Here is a 20,000-nt window from a genome sequence, read left to right on the forward strand (position 1 = left end):
GCTCGGAAGGCACACTCGGCATCATCACAGAGGCAACTCTCAAGATCCGGCCGCTGCCCGAAGTGAAGAGATACGGATCGTTGGTGTTTCCAGATTTCGAGAGTGGAGTCGGTTGCATGAGAGAAGTGGCACGTCAGGTGATGACGTCATGATGGTAATACCGTTACTACGTCTTAACATAATCATGTGCTCATGTTATAGCATTGTGCTCCTGCATCCATTCGATTGGTCGACAACGAGCAATTCCAATTCAGTGAGTCACCATTTTGATATTAACTCCATTTGTTGTTTGTATGTTTGTGTGTTGGGATTATGATACGAGCTCGAATGGAGTACATAACACACGATTTCTCATTAGGTCAAGTTCTAAAGCCGTCACCATCATTCTTCACTTCCATCAAGGACAGACTGAAAACATTTTACGTTACAAAAGTATAGAGAAAACATTAATGTCTGTACGTCTATCTGCCAATTGTTTGTGTGTTTTCAATCATTTGTGTTTGTCTTAGTTCAAGAGATTCGATCCCGAGAAGTTGTGTGTTGCTACTTTGGTGTTTGAAGGAGCACGAGAGGTGTGTCGTTGATAGGGTGGGCTTTCGTTTGTTTGTTGAGTGTTTGTTGATTGTAGGATGTTGCGGTTCAAGAGTATCGTGTGTATAGCATTGCTGCTAAATTTGGGTGAGTGAGTGACGTGAGGTGGATGTTGTGTACTGTTAGAGATTTATGTGATGATGAGTTTGAGTAGTCGACGAGTGAGTTAGAGGTGTGTTTTGTGTTGGTGATATTACCTGTGTGTTTGTTTGATTAATTGTTTGGTCATCTATTTTTGTGTGTGTCTGTCTGCCTGTCTGTCTGTTTGTCTGTCAGAATCATTTATTTCTTACAATCACACTATCATACATCACAGCAGAAACTACTCGACTAAAGCTAAATGCTTTATAGTGTTCATAGGTAAGTGTATACATATTTTCTGAGGCAAAAGAGACAACTAAAAGAACACTAATGATAAAAGAATTGAGTGCTGAGTGACTCGGGAATCTGACACCCACCACACAACACATTCAATTTCGTCTGTTTGTCTGTCTGTCTGCCTGCTTGTCTGTCTGTTTGTCTGTTTATTTGTTTGTTTATATGTTGTTTGTCTCTCTGTCTGTTTGTCTGTATGTTGTCTGTCTGTCTGTTTGTTTGTCTGTATGTTGTCTGTCTCTCTGTCTGCTTGTCTGTATTTTGTTTGTCTGTCTGTTTGTTTGTCTGTCTGTCTGTCTGTTTGTCTGTTTATCTGTCTGTTTGTCTCTATGTTGCCTGTTTGTTGGTTTGTCTGTCTGTTTGTTCGCTTGTCTGTTTGCCTTTTGTTTCCTTTTTCTGTTTGTCTGTCTGTCTGTCTGTCTGTCTGTCTGTCTGCCTGTCTGTCTGTCTATCTATTTATCTGTCTGTTTGTCTGTATGTTGTCTGTCTGTCTGTTTGTCTGTCTGTCTGTCTGTTGTCTGTTTGTCTGTCTGTTTGCTTGTCTGTCTGTTTGTCTGTTTATTTGTTTGTTTGTATGTTGTTTGTCTCTTTGTTTGTTTGTCTGTATGTTGTCTGTCTGTCTGTTTGTTTGTCTGTATGTTGTCTGTCTCTCTGTCTGTTTGTCTGTATTTTGTTTGTCTGTCTGTTTGTTTGTCTGTCTGTCTGTCTGTTTGTTTCCTTTTTCTGTTTGTCTGTCTGTCTGTTTGTCTGTCTGTCTGTCTGTTTATCTGTCTGTTTGTCTGTATGTTTGCCTGTCTGTTTGCCTGTTTGTTTCCTTTTTCTGTTTGTCTGTCTGTCTGTTTGTCTGTCTGTCTGTCTGTTTATCTGTCTGTTTGTCTGTATGTTGTCTGTCTGTCTGTTTGTCTGTCTGTCTGTCTGTTGTCTGTTTGTCTGTATGTTGTCTGTCTGTCTGTTTGTCTGTTTATTTGTTTGTTTGTATGTTGTCTGTCTCTCTGTCTGTTTGTCTGTATTTTGTCTGTCTGTTTGTCTGTCTGTCTGTCTGTTTGTCTGTTTGTTTTTTGTTTGTCTGTCTGTTTGTTTGTCTGTTTGTCTGTTTGTCTGTCTGTTTGTCTTTATGTTGCCTGTTTGTTGGTTTGTCGGTCGTCTGTTCGCTTGTCTGTTTGCCTGTTTGTTTCTTTTTTGTTTGTTTGTCTGTCTGTCTGTCTGTTTGTCTGTCTGTTTGCTTGTCTGTCTGTATGTTGTCTGTCTGTCTGTTTATCTGTCTGTTTGTCTCTATGTTGCCTGTTTGTTTGTTTGTCGGTCTTTCTGTTTGTCTGTTTGTTTCCTTTTTTCTGTTTGTTTGTCTGTCTGTCTGACTGTCTGTTGTCCGTTTGTCTGTCTGTCTGTCTGTCTGTTTGTCTGTCTGTTTGTCTGTCTGTCAATACATATATTTCAAACATGGAACTATTATACATCACTGCAAAGTACATAACTATAACTGTCTGTCTGTTTGTCTGCCTGTCTGTAACGAACAAACGACTGGAAGGCAAACCGGTAGGTCGACATTTCAACAAACCACAGCACTCTGTAGAGGATATGAAAGTCACCATCATTGACTATCTGGGATTGAAAGACGACCTATCCCGCAAGTGCAGAGAATCCGAATGGGTCAGGAAACTGGTGACCTTTGACCCATATGGATTAAATATAAAATCAGACATACTTTAGTAAATAGCTGGTTTTGATATCAACATCATTGATATCAATATTAACACCTAGTGTTTGAATTTTTTAAACATCTTAGCCATACGTTGAGCCAGAAGAAGGATTTACTGAAACGTTGCTCATTATATATCTTTACCATCAACTATTGTTCTCTTTGCAGTATAGTGTCTCTCTCCTTCACATTTGTCACATATCTACCACGTCAAGTTTCCACGGATCACATCGTTTCCGTCTTTGCTCTCTGTTTATCTTCCAGTGTCTGTTTGTTAGTCTGTCTGTCTGTCTGTCTGTCTGTTTGTCTGTCTGTTTGTCTGTCTGTTTGTCTGTCTGTCTGTTTGTCTGTCTTTTGTCTGTCTTTTGTCTGCCTGTCTGTTTGTCTGTCTGTTTGTCTGCCTGTCTGTCTGTTTGTCTGTCTGTCTCTCTGTTTGTCTATCTGTCTGTTTGTCTGTCTGTCTGTTTGTTTGTCTGTCTGTCTGTCTTTTTGTCTGTCTGTCTGTTTGTCTGTCTGTCTATTTGTCTGTCTGTCTGTTTGTCTGTCTGTTGTCTGCCTGTTTGTTTGTTGTCTGTGTGTCTGTCTGTTTGTCTGTCTGTTTGTTTGTATGTTGTCTGTCTGTTGTCTGCCTGTTTGTTTGTTGTCTGTCTGTCTGTCTGTTTGTCTGTCTGTTTGTTTGTATGTTGTCTGTCTGTTGTCTGCCTGTTTGTTTGTTGTCTGTCTGTCTGTCTGTTTGTCTGTCTGTTTGTTTGTATGTTGTCTGTCTGTTTGTTTGTCTGTCTGTCTCTCTCTCTGTTTGTCTATCTGTCTGTTTGTCTGCCTGTCTTTTTGTCTGTCTGTCTGCTTACCTGTCTGTCTGTTTGTCTGTCTGTCTGTTTGTCTGTCTGTTGTCTGCTTGTTTGTTTGTTTGTTGTCTGTGTCTGTCTGTTGTCTGTCTGTATGCTTGTTTGTTTGTCTGTCTGTCTGTTTGTCTGTTTGTCTAATTGTTTGTTTGCTTGTTTGTCTGTCTGTTTGTTAGTCTGTCTGTCTGTTTGTCTGTCTGTTTGTTTGTCTGTCTGTCTGTCTCTCTCTCTGTTTGTCTATCTGTCTGTTTGTCTGCCTGTCTTTTTGTCTGTCTGTCTGTCTGTCTGTTTGTCTGTCTGTTGTCTGCTTGTTTGTTTGTTTGTTGTCTGTCTGTCTGTCTGTTGTCTGTCTGTATGTTTGTTTGTTTGTCTGTCTATCTGCTTGTCTGTTTGTTTGTCTGTGTGTCTGTCTGTCTGTTTGTTTGTCTCTATGTTGCCTGTTTGTTTGTTTGTCAGTCTGTCTGTTTGCCTGTCTGTTTGCCTGTCTGTTTGCTTGTCTGTTTGCCTGTTTGTTTCCTTTTTTCTGTTCGTTTGTCTGTCTGTCTGTCTGTCTGTTTGCTTGTCTGTTTGCTTGTTTGTCTGTTTGCCTGTCTATTTGTTTGTCTTTGTCTGTCTTTTGTCTGCCTGTCTGTTTGTCTGTCTGTCTGTTTGTCTGTCTGTCTGTCTGTCTGTTGTCTGCCTGTTTGTTTGTTTGTTTGTTGTCTGTCTGTCTGTCTGCTTACCTGTCTGTCTGTTTGTTTGTGTGTTCGTTTTTCTGTATGTTGTCTGTCTGTTTGTCTGCTTGTCTGTTTGTCTGTCTGTTGTCTGCCTGTTTGCTTGTTTGTTTGTTGTCTGTCTGTCTGTCTGCTTACCTGTCTGTCTGTTTGTTTGTGTGTTCGTTTTTCTGTATGTTGTCTGTCTGTTTGTCTGCTTGTCTGTTTGTCTGTCTGTTGTCTGCCTGTTTGCTTGTTTGTTTGTTGTCTGTCTGTCTGTCTGCTTACCTGTCTGTCTGTTTGTCTGTCTGTTTGTTTGCTTGTCTGTCTGTTTGTCTGTCTATCTGCTTGTCTGTTTGTCTGTCTGTTTGTCTGTATATGTCTGTCTGTCTGCTTGTCTGTTTGTCTGTCTGTTTGTCTGTCTGTTGTCTGCCTGTTTGTTTGTTTGTTGTCTGTCTGTCTGTCTGTCTGCTTACCTGTCTGTCTGTTTGTTTGCTTGTTGTCTGTCTGTCTGTCTGTTTGTCTGTCTATCTGCTTGTCTGTTTGTCTGTCTATTTGCATGTTAATACATTTAATTATTAATACACAATAGTAATTAATTAATATTAATGACATACTTATTTATATTTTTACACAGCAAAACACTTTATAACATTTGTCTTTCAGTCTATATACAGTGGCTTACCTGCCGGAGAAGAAAACGGCGAGAGAGGCTACATGCTGACAATGTCAATAGCCTATCTACGAGTGAGTAACATAAGACCATCTATACCACTCCGGTCTTTCTCACCCATACGTATACCAGGATATCGGACTTGAATATTCGGTCTTAGCCGAGTCGTTTGAGACATCAGTGCCTTGGGACAGGTAGATCTACAAACAGGCCGATTGTGTGTTGTGATTAAAAAATTGATATCAATGATGTAGAGTGGTGGCTACGTGTCGTAATGTGAAGGATCGTATTCAACACGAGTCGCAACGATATCAGCTTATTCATCTACCGTTTGTCAGTTACAGGTATGTTGAGCTGAACAGTGTCATCCACCCAATTGAAAATCATAAACACAACTTCTTGTATTGGATGCTGATAGCTGTTTTAAATTAATTAATAATTAATTTATTTAATTTAAATATTTATTGTAACCGGGTCAAGTCTACAAGTACTTGGGTGTAGATGAGAGTAACGGTATTCAGCACAGCATGATGCGGGAGAGACTCCGTCGTGAATACTTGCGCAGAGTGAAGGTGGTTCTCCTGACTGAGTTGTATGGTCGGAACAAGATTCTAGCCATCAATGGGTTTGCACTACCGGTTCTCACTTATGGTTTTGGCGTCATTCATTGGGGGTGCATGGATCTGCAGCAGCTCGATCGACGGACCAGAAAGCTCCTCTCTATGCACGGTGTCCACCATCCTGCTGCAGACGTTGACCAACCGTACCCTCCTTGCAGTGATGGGGTAGGGGGTTACAACAGATTGAGTCGACATATCAATCTTGTATTGTGAGACTGAACTGTTACCTTGCTGACAGTTCTGATCCTTTCATGCAGATGATACGGGAGTGTGACTCTGGAAAATCTTTACACTCGATCAAGCGCATGGCTTGTCGCTTTAGAGGAGCAATGAGAAGAGGATTGGACAGTGATATACAACACTAAATATTTTATTTTATTATATAAGCAGTTTTGTTTAATGAACGTGATATCATATAATAAAGTTGAACTTTGAATAAATTTGTGATTGCAAACAAGACTCATGTGAGACACCACAGCCACTGTCGCTCGGCTTTTGTGTACGACTCGTAGAAATAACGATACAGATTCGAGTCTTTTGACACGTGACTTGGCTCCTAGCTGCCTGAGAATGTGGTAAGCTGAGACTGAACTCGTCTACAAGGGTGCTTCCACCTTGTTTCTTGATGCAAAAAGTGCAGCTACTTTATCCAAACGCAGGGCAACAACCAACCGATGAGAAAACAAGAAGAACGGAGATCATGAGACATCATTGTCGACAGACGCTTTAGTATCCTCTCTGTACGATAGCTTCACAGGTTATGTGGCCCCAGGTTCAATGAGAGGACGTCAGTACAAATGTCTAGACCACAAAAACAGGATTCTCCAGTTGCACAAGATAGATGTTGGAGCAGAGAATGTTTCTGTGCATCCTACCAATTTCTGTGTCCGCTGCCATCTAGTAACGCGTTGATTTACAAAGAGGCAAGGAGCCTCTATTCTTGTACCTCTCTGCACAGAGTGGATGCCACACTCAGAAAACTGCAAGACCTGCTCCAGTTGTCAGCAATCAAATTGACTGACCTAATCCAACAAATAGAAACAGTAGCACCAGAAGCCATATGTTCACAAGACTTTATTCAAGCAATCCAACTATCTCATTTCATCCAATTTCAGTCAGTTCTGTACCTGTTTGACTTGTTCAACTGCCCTGTGTGAATAAGTTGTCAACATCCCAGTTGAACTCCAATGCAACCATTTAATGTGCAAGAAGTGTGCCATTCAACATTTGCATCAGTCTCCCTTGTATGACTGTCCCCAGTGCCAGCAGCTATACAAGAAGCACATCGAGAGCCCACCATTAGCATCACTACAGTAGAGATGCTCATGCCACAGGTCACACGGCATCGGCCAATAGTCAAAAAGCCAAAGGCACAAACTACAATTGGCATCTTTGATAGCGGTAGAGGTCTGTAGAATGCGCTGTGAGTAAGAATAAAAACAAACAAACAAACCCGACTCCGCCATCTTTGGGTCTCGATTGTCGGCGAGGCGTACATCGGTAGGATCTCGCACGAACTGAATTCTAGTAGCACAAATAACTGGATTACAGCGAAAGTCCTCGCAACAACCCGGACAATGCGGCAAAACGGGACGACGAGAAATGTGTCGTTTCACATGCTACAAAGGCCTTCGACATTTCCAGAGATCTTCTTCACATAGCGACACTACCCGATTGTGTGGTCATACACTAAAAGACAGCCTACGCTTTCTGCGGTATCTGTCAGCAAATGCCGATCGACGTCACTCGAGCAAAAACCGGTCTTCTTTAACTGAGCATGCGCAACGACTAAGTGGCGCGGCCTCGCATCGTTGAAACGGACGTGAAAACGGCTCATTACGACCCGATGAGCAAAAGATGCACAAGCAATCGGACGCCTAGAGAAGTTGCACAAAGAATTAGATGTCTATAGAGCGAAGGTTGTAAGATTGTGGTTGTTCCATCAATATTGTCATCTTCTGAAAGCTCAAAACATTGTAGGTGCATCAAATCGTGTTTTGTTGACTGAAAATGAGTGCTGCTTCTTTTGTACGTATCTAGGCGAAAGCTGCTTTTCGTATTTGCTCTAGACTTTGGCTGTGCGTGGCGGTTGGTGTCGTTGCAGCTATAAAATCAATGTCTTTGTGTGTTAGAGCTACAATGAGTCGTTCTGTTTGTTGTGAGCTGGAAAATCGGTGGTAAGCTGTTTTGTTTGGATAATGCGTTGGCAATTTGCGAGGCAGTTTTGTATGTGTTTTCTAGAATGCATAATATTGATGATGAGTGAGGCAGGTGCAAGTTCGTTTACGGCTCCTGCAAAGAAAAAGTTAAGGTTCGATGTAGCGTCGAGGTGAGGGCTAGGATTAGAGTGAGGGTTAGGGTTAGAATGAGAGTGAGGGTTACAGTTCGTTGCCCCTGCTTATTGTGAGACAGCGGGCCAAGCTGATTCCAGCAGAAAGCGTAACGACAGCCAGTGGTGCAGTCGTTGTGTAAACGTAAGCCTAGTGAATGCAAGATGAACAACTACAAGCCTCGTGTAATGCTAGCTTGGCAAGCTAGCATGGATATTCAGTATGTTGTAAATGCTTATGCTTGCAAGTGTTATGTATGTGGCTTGTTACATAATGAAAACTGATGATGGTATGGGAGAGCTGCTTAGGTGTGTTGAGGATTCTGTTCTAGCGCGACTAATTACCTTCAAGGTGCATACTGGCTGAGTGTTTGCACTTCCAGTGCTCTTCTTCATTTGTTTGTTTGTTGTTGTTGTTGTTGTTGTGTGTGTGTGTGTGTGTGTGTGTAAAGTATTGATTTTGTAGGGTGTGGCCATTGCAAGAAAATGAAATCTGAATATGAAGGAGGAGCAGCTACACTGAAACAAGACGAGGTGTGAGAGCAGACCACTGAAATTAGGGTTTGCTGTTTTGTTGTTTTGTGTTGTACATCCCATTTTTTAATTAAAAACTTTTATCTGCTAAATGTTTTGACTTGTTGTGTGTGTTCTTATTTTGTGTTGTTTAGGTTGATGGTGGTCTGGCTGCTATGTGTGTGTGTGTGTGTGTGTGTGTGTGTGAGAGAGAGAGAGAGAGAGAGAGCAGATGGTAGAGCGTTGGTGATGACATTCGGGATCTTGTATTCCGTGATGAGGGTTGAAGGTGTGTGTGTGTGTGTGTGTGTGTGTGTGTGTGTGTGTGTGTGTGTGTGTGTGTGCGCACGCGCATGCGTTTGTGTGTGTGCGCCATATTAAACATTCTTGTCCGCTGATCATGAACGAAAACTTTGCCAACACATTTTGTTATCTTGTAGGTATCCAACAATCAAGTACTACAATTATGGCAAGAAGGGTGAGAGATATGCGGGTGGACGTGAGACTGACGATTTCGTTCAGTTCATGGAGAATCCAGATGAGCCACGGACTGCTCCACCACCTTCATGAACCCGAGTGGAGTGATGAGCCAAGTAGTGTGGAACATCTAACCGATGACTCATTTGACATGTTTGTTGATCAACACGACTCGGTATTGGTCATGTTTTATGCACCTTGTGAGTCGTTTAATGTGTTTTGGTCGTGTGGATTTGGTGTGTGATTTCTTAGGCTGTGGACACTGCAAGGCGATGAAGCTCGCGTATGGTGATGCGACCAAGCATATGCACGACTCTGGGGTTGGTGATCTTGCGTGCTCATTAGGCTGGATAGAAATGGAGGTGCAGAGAGACAGACAGACAGACAGTTGAGGGAGATGCAGAGCTATTGGTGCAGCAGGTGCAGCTTCTTTCGGAAAACATGAAGACTGGATTCTACTTAAAACTGATGTGAAGAATTCATTTAATTCAGTAAGCCGGTCTCATTTGCTGAACCAAGTGCTTACTACGTTTCCTGATATTTACAATCACGCTGCACTAGTGTACTCTGACATCAAGCCACTAATCTATCTTCAGAGATCTCATCCGGTTATTCTCAGCTCTCAAGAAGGTGTGCACTAGGGATCGAGACCCACTTGGTCTTGCTTTGTTTTCAATTGCAATGCAATTGATTTTGGAAGATCTACAGTCTCACAACAAAGAAGTAACAATTCTGGCTTACCTGGATGATGTTTATCTTCTTGGCAGTTTTGATCGAGTGTTTCATGTCTTTGCAAGGCTGAGATCTGCTTTCAGCAACATTAATTTCATGATTGAGGAGAAGAAGTGTGAGATATAAGTGTGTGCCTGTGGGAAAAATTAGACTCATATGAATACCACCTAATAGACAGACAGAGAGACAAACAGACAGACAGACGGACAACAGACCAAGATAAAGACAAACAGAGAGACAGACAGAGAGACAAACAGACAGACGAGACAGACAAACAAACAGACGGACAGACAGACAGACAAAGAGACAGACAGACAGCCAAAAAGACAGACACACGAAGAGACAGAGAGAGAGAGAGAGACCGACCGACAGACACACAGACAAGAGACAGACAAACAGACTGACAGACAGACAAACAAAGAGACGGACAAACATACATACAGACAAACAGACTGACAGACAGACAAACAAAGAGACAGACAAACAGACAGACAAAGAGACAGACGTACAGACAGACAGACAGACTAAGGTCTCTAGACAATATTTAGCCTGTACTAGCAGTAATTGCAGTATGCAAATATATGAAAGACAGACAAAGAGACAGACAGACGGATGGACAGATGGATCGATATGCAAACAGACAATCATACTACTACAATGTTTTCTTAGCATCCTGGTATATTGGCTGCTGTTGACTGCACCAAACAATGCAAACTGGCCGACAGGTTTGAGATTAAGGGATTCCCCACAGGTAAACCATATCAGTTATTTACACCAATAATATACATTAATTAACATCAATATCAATTATAGTGAAGTATTTCAAGTAAGTGTGTGTGTGTGTCTTTCTCGCGGTTTGATTGAATATCTCACATTCATGGCTGTCATATCAAGGGATGGGAAGTTTGCATTTGACTACCCAGGCGGTCGTACCACAGATGCACTCCTTGAATTCATGAACAAGTGTGCACTCAGAAATTTTTAATAATGTTTTGATATCAATTTTGTTCATTGTTAGTCCTGTGGAGCTGACAGCAGCACCTCCAGAGCCAAAGTAGAGTGACCAGGAGAGTGGTGTGAATCATCTTACGGATGAGAAGTTTGGTGGTTTTGTGGAGAATCGAGAGCACGTGCTGGTCATGTTTTATGCTCCATGTAAGTATTGTGTTACGTTGTAGTTGGAGTGACATTCAGATATTTGTTGTTCAATGTATTCGACTTGGTCTATTTGTTTGTGAGACAACGGCAGACATTTCTACACTTGTTTGTATCTGTTTGTTTGTTGGTTGGTTGGTTGTTGTTATGTTTGTGTTTGTTTTGTGTTTATCAATGTGTTTGTTTATCTGTTTGTCCATGTGTTTGTTTACATTTTTGTCATGTGTTTGTGTATGTTTTGCTATGTGTTTGTTTTCATGTTGGTTTACATGTTTGTTTACATGTTTGTTTACATGTTTGTTTACGTGTTTGTCTATACATTTTGTTAATATCAACACTTACTCAGTTTTAATTAAGTAAATTTTTCCATTCCTTTTTATTGTGTTAATATTAGTTGATCATATATTAGTGTATTGTGTATTGTAGGGTGTGGTCATTGCAAGAATGCCAAACGTGAGTTTGAATCTGCTGCTGAAACATTGTCTGGCCACGACAAGCAAGCATTAGCAGCAATCGATTGCACAGAATTTTCTGGTCAATTCTATTGTTTTGTAATTGTTTTGGTGTGATGGAGTGATATTTGTGTTTATTGGCAGATGTTTGTACGCAGCATGGAGTGAAAGGTTATCCTACATTTAAGTATTTTCACAATGGAAAGGAAAGTGAGAAATATGAAGGTGGACGTACTGCGGACAATTTCTCCAATTTTGTTTTGAGCAAATGTGTGTCAGACAAGAAGGATGAATTGTAGTTTATGTGTACGTACTGCTTGCTCAATAACTTTTCTTCCTATTCATTCACTCGTGCACTTGCGTTTACGCATGCGCTTGTTTGGTTCAAGCGCGATGGGTGTTGCTATGGCATAGTTAGATTAGCACGTGACCGAAATACCTTCGCTAGACTTGCCCTAGTCACGCTACCGTACCAGATGGAGATGGAAGTTGAAGCCTTCAATTGGCGTACCGAACGAAAGGAAGTGTTTACACCGGAGTTGAACGAAGACAACAAGCTGGAGTTTGATCTTGAATATGCAGGTTTTTCTCGATTTCCCGAAGAAATTTGTGAAATGAGGGAACTGAAGGTATTGAGACTTTGTATAGACAACATACACTCTATACCCAAAACTATTGCCAAACTGAGGGAACTGGAAGAGATTTATTTGGTTACAAGTCAGTACGTGAGAGATCCTGCCACGTGGTCATTTAAACCAGGTTTCGGTCTGCAGGAGGTCCCTACTGTTGTTTGTGATCTTCCATGTCTTAAGGTTTTGTCTGTGTGTGGTAACTCTGCATTCCCATTGCTGTTTGATGAGCTAATGTCATGTCAACTGCCCAGTACTCTTGTGGAAGTGCAAATGGTGAGATGTGGTTTGACACAAGCGACTTTGTCTGTGATCTGCAACAATGTGAAACTGCGGAGATTGGATTTATCATTCAACGATCTGCAGTCTTTCGAATGTAACAACACAGGGACGATAGGAGGGTTAACAGTCTTGAATGATTTAGAAAAGCTGGATTTGTCATTCAACAAAAATCTCCACACATTTACATTAGCAGGTCTCACCAAGTTGAAAGAGTTGGATTTGAGTTGGTGTAACATACAGCAGCTACCATCAGGAATGAGTGACCTCCATCATTTAGAGAAGCTGGATTTGGGAGGAAACCAACTAGGAGTATTTCCCACATTTTCATGTTTGCAGTGGAAGCATTTACAAACATTGGATTTATCTTACTGTGATTTAGAAAAGATACAGTGGGAGTTGATGTCACCTAACATTTCATATGAGCTGGATCTTTTTGGTAACAATAGATTATTGTGTCTTCCTAACAATATGTGGAATGGACTGAACTTGAAGATATTGGATCTACGGAATAGTGGTATATCAAGTATACCCAATACAGGTAAATAGTAGTATTACTTGTGAGTGTCATAACTAGAGAGATACGACTAATTACGTCATATACACTATTTCCTTAAATGACACTCATCATTACATTTTTGTTCATTTTCAAGTGCCAAACACATTGCTTATCTCTATCCATCATGTCCAGTCTGTTTGTTACTAAACAGTATGATGTACTTGTATTCAATGTGTAATATTTATATATTTATTTGATTGCTGACTAATGGTCTTGTCAGTTGTTTGTCATAATGTACAGAATTTCTATTTTTACACACACACACACACACACACACACACACACACACACACACACACACACACACACGCACATGCACACGCACATGCACACGCACACGCACATGCACACGCACATGCACACGCACACGCACACTGAAATGGACAAATGTTAAGCCCTCTATGTCTTTCAACGTCGACCTTGAGGTCAGTTGTGGAGATAGCTTCCCCTGCCTCTAGACCTCCATGTGCTACGTGGAGTCTTGGGGCCAGTGCTACAATCCACCTGGAGCTTGGCCAGAGTCATCCAGGGGCACTGACAATGGTGCAGCTCTGGGACTGGACACCAAGGCCCACACGTACCCGTCTGCTGCATGATGTTACTGCCAAGCCAGCGGTCTTGTCCACCCCAGTCAATGACCAGGTACTCATTTATACTCCTGAGTCGAGAGAAGCAAGTGTGGGTGAGTTTCTTGCTCAAGGAAACTGCGACACTGTCACCTCCAACAGGATCGAACCTTCAACCCTCATCACGGAATACAAGATCCTAGATGTCTTTACCAACGCTCTACCATCTGCTCCACCGCCCCCCCCCACACACACACACACACACATGAATTATTACTTTGATATTGTTTATTAATTAAGTCTGTTTTGTTTGAGCTTATCTATTTGTGTTATAATTTGTATAACATTTGTTTCTATTTATTTGTAGAAGTCAAAATTGAGCAAGTTGACTTGGCATTCACTTCTGTCACTTATCTTCCCAGCAAATTTGTCTTTAGCCCTAAACTTCAGGAATTGCATGTGTTGGGATGTCCACTAGTGTCTCCACCCATTGAAGTGTGTATACAAGGCATCAGTTCTATAAGAAAATATTTGGATGAGCTGGAAAGGGATGGTGGAGTACGACGTGGCAGAATAAAGATTCTAGTGATGGGAATTACAAAGGCAGGAAAAACAAGCCTCGTTGAAGCACTGGAGAGTGGTAACCCATTTCTGGCAGAACTCGATGAGAGAACTGTAGGTGTGGAAGAAACAACCATGAAGCTGGATGATAAAATAGAATGCAAATTACTTGACTGTGGTGGGCATAAAGCATACATGCTCACCAACCAGCTTATGGTAAGCGACAATTCGTTGACACTGATTGTCGTTGACGGCAGTTTGTACCAGTTTACTGCGCAATGTTTTTGTTGCAATATTGGAGATTTCTTGCAAATTTTGTACGAGAGAAACACCAGAGCTCACGTTGCTGTTGTGGTCAGTAAAGTCGATCTGATGGTCGACATGTCAAGAGAAGAAATGAGTAGAAAGTGGAATGAACATCTACACACTCGTCTACGTCAATTCCTGGAGATCAGACAAGTTCAGATGAAGAGAATGGCAGCAACCATTGCAGTCGGTGATTCTCATGAAAACAAATTCGTGTCGGAACGTCTTCAATTTCTTGAATCCCAACGAATAACTGTTGACGAAAAGGTAATACTGACAAGTGCTGCCACACACGAAGGAGTGGTCAGTCTAAAGGATCGTCTAAGACAATTGTGTGGAGATGAACGTTTACTGCCTTCACTGCACACAGAGTTGCCATCATCATGGGTGACTGTAGAAGACAAGTTGGTTATACCACAACCTCACACGTCTGTCCCCATTACAGATGTCTCTTATGCAATGCAAGTGTGTGCAGAGCACGGCCTGACAGAAGAAAGGTGTCTTGAGTTACTAATCTACCTGAAGAAGGTTGGAAGCATTCTGTATTACTCGTATCAAAAGACTTTATCACAAGTTCTATTTCCTGTTCCACCATTTGTGGTCAATGTACTGAAGGCTGTTTTCAGACACGATCATCATCTTTTAGAATATGACTATAGATTTATTGGCGCAGACATAGGTCCCAGACAGTTTAAGGAAATGAAGTGTGACCTTGTTTGTAACGGCATTGCGAGGGTGTCTATGCTGCTAGCGTTGTGGAGTGAGTTCCACCTTACTGCAGATCGTCATGTGGACGTGTTTATTAAGCTTTTTCTTGCTCTTGACCTTGCTTATCTCACTGGCTCATCAGATGTTGTAGTTCAGGAACTGTCAGACACTCTTGGTAGACACGAGATTACATCAACTGTGTCAATGTCTACAGACACCATCAGCACGACATCAGAATCATCTAAGCAAGCAAATCAGATGGACAGCTGCAAAGAACTGATTTGCAAGCTAAAACAAGATAATGTTGGCTTGTTGTTGCCATGGTTACTGAATGACGAGGAACCGAATGATGTGAGTCAACTTTGGTGTGCAGATGTAGCAGATGGAGTGATGCAAGTTGTGGTCGAATATTCATTTGCATATAATTGTCCTTTGGGTCTATTTGAACGACTGTCTGCTCGTTGTCATCGTCATCATCCTAATTATATTCGTCACTGGAGCAGTGGACTGCTGATGTGTTATGGTGCGGTGAGTTTGCTGTTTATTTGCAGCAAGAATACTTCACCTGGCTTTCTACGTCTCAATGCTAGAGTAGTCAAGTCACATCACAGTGTTGGCAGATTGTGGCATGTTCTTCTGCGTTGTGTGTCAGATGTGGAGGATCTTCTCCAGTCTGTTCCTGGTGTTCTTTTTGATCGATGCATCTGCAGTGAGAGTTCGACGACCACAAGTTCTCTTCCCAGTCAACCTAAGCATATTGTGCCTAATGAAAGATGGGGACCATTTGCAGTAGAAACTGTAATGGGAAAGTACAGTCCAGAGATGAAAAAGCATGTGACAGCTATAGTACAAGGTAAACAACAAATACAAATACATGTACTGTGTTTTGTTTGTACTTAGAATGTGGGTTTTATGTGTGTTTTGTATTTGTTTAGTGTGTCCAAGTGTAAAGGAAGGTATTCTTCTCTGTGATGTTGTTTCACCAGAATGTGGAACTCTATTGGACCAAATGGATGTCGAAGAGATAGCAGCAGATATAGGAAAGTGGTGGCCTAAACTAACAAGTATTATTGGTACTGACCAGTCCACAGTGTTGGAGATGCGTGTAAGTGATTCTGACCCCAGGTTTTCCCAAGCGGCAGCATCTCGTATATTAAGTGAGTGGCAAAAATCAAGAAACAATCAATTAGAAGTATGTGAATTGTATGATGCTCTACTTGTTGCTGACGTTCCATCTTTACCACAACGGCATTTGAGTGATGTCATGTCACCTGATGCAGCATCTGGATTAGCAAAATCTAAAGAGACAGCTGCACGTGGTGAGACAAGTCGAGCTGACTCTGAGATGGTCACTCCACTCATCATAGAGAAAGTAGCCGAAAATGGTTCAGAGCGTTGGCATGAAATTGGTTTAAACCTTGGAGTTTCACATTCAGTGCTGACTGAATGTGACCAACCTCTGTACACATTGAAACAAAAATTACGTAAAGTTTTGTCAGCTTGGAGAGATGAGAACAGACAAGCTACAGTTGGTCAGTTGTTGTCTGCTTGTGATAAAGCTAAAGTGGGAGGAGCAGTGAGAAGAGGATTGGACAGTGATATACAACACTAAATATTTTATTTTATTTTATTTATTCTATAGGTAGTTTTTTAATGAACGTGATATCATATAATAAACTTGAAGTTGTGAATAAATTTGTATTGAAATGACTTGTCAGTCTAGCGCGCGCTAGATATTTTAGTCTTGCGTAGCCAGACCCTACCGCTGCGTCATACTTACCAAAGTCAACATGGCCAGGCATGCAATAGGTGGATATTGATGAGCCTGGTAAACTGTCTCTCATTCTACCATCTTGCTCAGCTAGGAAAATGTTTGCATGTCGAGACGTCGCAGCTAAATAATTTGTTTTTGTTATTATTATTTTAAATTTTATATCATCACATCAAAATAATTACGTTTGCTTAACATGTTATCTCAGCAATCTATTGGTGGGCATACACAGCTCTGAGGCGTTCAAACACAGCAGATAAGACAGGATTGCCACCGAGCTTAGATATCTCCTCTAATGCCCTGCAAAACAACAGACAACAACACAGTTTATCAAACAAATCTCAACAACAATAGATGCCATTATGGCTTGACTTATTTCTTATTTTTATTACTATCAATTAATTTTGTGTTAATGTCAAGTGTATGTACTATTGGTATATAAAAGCTGCTACTCATTTTTTGTTTATTAATATATTCAAAGTAATGTTCATAAAATCAAAACTAAATTTGACCAAAATACATAATTAATATATTTTAATCATAGAATAAAATTAACATATTTTTACCAATAACTAAAATTAATATATTTTGACTAAAATAAATTAATATATTTTGCATTTAGATATTACAGTGATTGACAAATGTGATTAGATCACCAACTAGGCAAGATAGTTGAGTAATCCTATAGCTAATGTGTTTGAGACTATTCAAGAGTAAACTCATCTTACTGTTCTTCTAGTGCAAAATGCACTTTCCTTGTGTATTCAAATGAATGTGCCTGTAAAGATAGATAAATAGATATATTGGTGAGAAGATGGTTGGTTGTGAAGTGATCGTTAGTTGAACCTTTTCTAGGTATTATATAAAGTATCACTTTACATCCACATCTTCTGTACGTTGTCTCAATACATCTGAAGAGGAGGCAACACATTGTACACACACACACACACACACACACACACACACACACACACACACACACACACACACACACACACACACACACACACACACACACACACACACACACACACACACACACACACACACACACACACACACACACACACACACACACACACACACACACACACACACACACACACACACACACACACACACACACACACACACACACACACACACACACACACACACACACACACACACACACACACACACACACACACACACACACACACACACACACACACACACACACACACACACACACACACACACACACACACACACACACACACACACACACACACACACACACACACACACACACACACACACACACACACACACACACACACACACACACACACACACACACACACACACACACACACACACACACACACACACACACACACACACACACACACACACACACACACACACACACACACACACACACACACACACACACACACACACACACACACACACACACACACACACACACACACACACACACACACACACACACACACACACACACACACACACACACACACACACACACACACACACACACACACACACACACACACACACACACACACACACACACACACACACACACACACACACACACACACACACACACACACACACACACACACACACACACACACACACACACACACACACACACACACACACACACACACACACACACACACACACACACACACACACACACACACACACACACACACACACACACACACACACACACACACACACACACACACACACACACACACACACACACACACACACACACACACACACACACACACACACACACACACACACACACACACACACACACACACACACACACACACACACACACACACACACACACACACACACACACACACACACACACACACACACACACACACACACACACACACACACACACACACACACACACACACACACACACACACACACACACACACACACACACACACACACACACACACACACACACACACACACACACACACACACACACACACACACACACACACACACACACACACACACACACACACACACACACACACCACTCACTTATTAATTGCGTGCTCTGCATATTGCTGTATACTCCATGAATAATCGCGAACGAAAACTTTCCTTCTGTGATGTCTTCACAGTAGCTCTTGCTCTTTTCATACTAAACCCACACAATACACAGTAACAAACAGACAGCAATACTTCAGCTACTCTATCGGCTATTCACCTCAGATGAACAGAAATTGGCAAAATCGTCTCGAATTTGAAACCAGAGCACGAGAACATCAAGCAATGGCTGAAAGTCACTGTTAACAAGACAAAAGTCTAATAACACAAATACTTTATAATAGTTTATTAATTTAAATTTTTATTAATTAAAATAATTTAAATTAAATTTAAATTAATTGATTTTATGAATTACTGGCAGATGGTCTACATACATGTATGGCATGAATATTTTAATTGTAATTAAATTTAATACATTTTATTGATTAATTAAAATAATTAAATTAGGAATTAATAATTTAATTTAATAATTTAAATTTAGAATAATTTAATTTTAATTTTAATTAATTGTATCCATAAATTACTGGCAGCTGGCATACATACATGTATGCATATGTATCAGAGTGGAATATAAGGCATAATTTTTGGTCAAACATCGTGCTCTAGCAAGAGGTTGACTTGACATTTTAATTTTTGGCATTCATTCTTATTTGATTTCACAAAAAATTTGTAATTATTGATATCAACATTTAGTTCAATTTCTTTTTGTTGCATCATATTCACTACTGTATTTATTTGATATCAAAATATAAACATAAAATTTGGCTTGTTTGCTGTTGTTTGGCTACATTGTTATTGATCATGATGACCCGACGGGTTAGAGTAATGACATGAACTGATCAAGAGATGAGCAAACTAAATTTATTGCATGGATCTGATGGTAAGGCATCAATGAGCGACCCAAAAGTCCAGACATCTGATGGAAGCAGCAGGCAAGATCTAATAGAGTCGATGATGCCCAGATGTGTGAGTACAAAATGAGAATACGTAGATACCTGTTAGCAACAATGTAGTGCTATAATACAGTCAGTCATACCTACTCAGGGTGTAGCGTGGCATGGGCTAGACCGGTTATGGCCCATCATTTGTAGACGTGGTCATAAAAATTGTGGACTGTAAATACGTGTGAGGACCAAAGCTGTATATAGTATATACACCACACTTTTCACCACACTTTTCCAGTCTGGATCTGCCACTGATTCTACCATATCAGTCAATTACAAGCCAATAAAAGTGGGCGTGTCTTGTAGCATTGTGAAGTTTATCTCCCCATTTCTAGAGGTTATGCTATGCCCATGCCCTATTGAGCCAGCAGACAACATCAGACACAGATGTTAAGTACATAAATGGTGCTATTTAAGACAAAAG

The 20,000-nt window shown here is 40.9% G+C and overlaps 6 protein-coding genes and 1 long non-coding RNA gene across 14 annotated transcripts in view; 5 read left to right on the forward strand and 2 right to left on the reverse strand.

Annotated features, from left to right (window-relative positions):
* The window catches only part of LOC134194632 (alkyldihydroxyacetonephosphate synthase, peroxisomal-like), a 7,512-nt gene extending 2,211 nt beyond the window's left edge, over positions 1–5,301 (forward strand). The window contains exons 5-12 of the mRNA XM_062663575.1: positions 1–137; positions 202–253; positions 359–432; positions 510–572; positions 629–678; positions 4,874–4,943; positions 5,002–5,063; positions 5,124–5,301. The exon at positions 1–137 is cut by the window's left edge and continues 100 nt beyond it. Coding sequence (XP_062519559.1) covers positions 1–137; positions 202–253; positions 359–432; positions 510–572; positions 629–678; positions 4,874–4,943; positions 5,002–5,063; positions 5,124–5,301 — 686 coding nt within the window. The remainder of the gene's footprint in view (positions 138–201; positions 254–358; positions 433–509; positions 573–628; positions 679–4,873; positions 4,944–5,001; positions 5,064–5,123) is intronic.
* A 515-nt stretch (positions 5,302–5,816) lies between these two features.
* LOC134194883 (uncharacterized) lies at positions 5,817–7,259 on the reverse strand. The gene is made up of 3 exons (XR_009972257.1): positions 6,617–7,259; positions 6,365–6,511; positions 5,817–6,290 (listed from the first exon to the last, which is right to left on the reverse strand). It is a non-coding gene; the product is annotated as an uncharacterized LOC134194883 (long non-coding RNA).
* An 81-nt stretch (positions 7,260–7,340) lies between these two features.
* Positions 7,341–11,491, forward strand: LOC134194779 (probable protein disulfide-isomerase ER-60). Of its 8 annotated transcripts, none has more exons than XR_009972240.1 (13): positions 7,341–7,465; positions 7,530–7,666; positions 7,731–7,818; positions 8,285–8,352; positions 8,487–8,620; positions 8,772–8,983; positions 9,061–9,655; positions 10,210–10,291; positions 10,354–10,366; positions 10,435–10,503; positions 10,559–10,695; positions 11,122–11,229; positions 11,292–11,491. XR_009972240.1 is itself a non-coding variant. In XM_062663747.1 (4 exons), the coding sequence occupies exons 2-4, from the start codon at positions 10,680–10,682 to the stop codon at positions 11,444–11,446; spliced, it is 279 nt and encodes a 92-aa protein (XP_062519731.1). In that variant the 5' UTR covers positions 10,323–10,503; positions 10,559–10,679; the 3' UTR covers positions 11,447–11,491. The 8 variants fall into 8 exon arrangements, 1 of the variants encoding a protein (XP_062519731.1); XR_009972242.1 differs by lacking the exon at positions 8,487–8,620 and having other exon boundaries at positions 7,731–7,800; positions 8,285–8,379; positions 9,061–9,299; positions 9,370–9,655; XR_009972241.1 differs by having other exon boundaries at positions 7,731–7,800.
* A 132-nt stretch (positions 11,492–11,623) lies between these two features.
* On the forward strand, positions 11,624–12,865 carry LOC134194633 (volume-regulated anion channel subunit LRRC8A-like). Its single transcript, XM_062663576.1, has one exon. The coding sequence runs from the start codon at positions 11,624–11,626 to the stop codon at positions 12,602–12,604; it is 981 nt and encodes a 326-aa protein (XP_062519560.1). The 3' UTR covers positions 12,605–12,865.
* On the forward strand, positions 12,739–14,726 carry LOC134194634 (malignant fibrous histiocytoma-amplified sequence 1 homolog). Its single transcript, XM_062663577.1, has 3 exons — positions 12,739–12,745; positions 13,548–14,653; positions 14,721–14,726. The coding sequence occupies exons 1-3, from the start codon at positions 12,739–12,741 to the stop codon at positions 14,724–14,726; spliced, it is 1,119 nt and encodes a 372-aa protein (XP_062519561.1).
* Position 14,727: 1 nt separating this feature from the next.
* Positions 14,728–16,439, forward strand: LOC134194920 (uncharacterized). Its single transcript, XM_062663901.1, has 2 exons — positions 14,728–15,608; positions 15,691–16,439. The coding sequence occupies exons 1-2, from the start codon at positions 14,747–14,749 to the stop codon at positions 16,365–16,367; spliced, it is 1,539 nt and encodes a 512-aa protein (XP_062519885.1). The 5' UTR covers positions 14,728–14,746; the 3' UTR covers positions 16,368–16,439.
* Positions 16,440–16,517: 78 nt separating this feature from the next.
* The window catches only part of LOC134194636 (geranylgeranyl pyrophosphate synthase-like), a gene marked incomplete at its 5' end in the record, with an annotated part of 3,886 nt that continues 403 nt past the window's right edge, over positions 16,518–20,000 (reverse strand). The window contains 6 exon segments of the mRNA XM_062663578.1: positions 16,518–16,649; positions 16,712–16,826; positions 17,255–17,304; positions 17,373–17,437; positions 18,624–18,726; positions 18,793–18,871. Of these exon segments, the coding sequence (XP_062519562.1) occupies positions 16,739–16,826; positions 17,255–17,304; positions 17,373–17,437; positions 18,624–18,726; positions 18,793–18,871 (385 nt within the window).

The sequence above is a fragment of the Corticium candelabrum genome, chromosome 19 (genome assembly GCF_963422355.1).
Source record: "Corticium candelabrum chromosome 19, ooCorCand1.1, whole genome shotgun sequence".
In the NCBI taxonomy this organism is placed as follows: Eukaryota; Metazoa; Porifera; class Homoscleromorpha; order Homosclerophorida; family Plakinidae; genus Corticium; species Corticium candelabrum.

What these genes read in the sequence shown, in the direction of transcription:
- LOC134194779 (XM_062663747.1), top strand. An exon ending in CGATTGCACAGAATTTTCTG is followed by an intron (nt 11,230 to 11,291) that starts GTCAATTCTATT and finishes GTTTATTGGCAG; the next exon opens with ATGTTTGTACGCAGCATGGA.
- LOC134194633 (XM_062663576.1), top strand. Translation starts at nt 11,624, where the DNA reads ATGGAGATGGAAGTTGAAGCCTTCAATTGGCGTACCGAACGAAAGGAA.
- LOC134194920 (XM_062663901.1), top strand. Translation starts at nt 14,747, where the DNA reads ATGAAGTGTGACCTTGTTTGTAACGGCATTGCGAGGGTGTCTATGCTG. An exon ending in TGTGACAGCTATAGTACAAG is followed by an intron (nt 15,609 to 15,690) that starts GTAAACAACAAA and finishes GTATTTGTTTAG; the next exon opens with TGTGTCCAAGTGTAAAGGAA.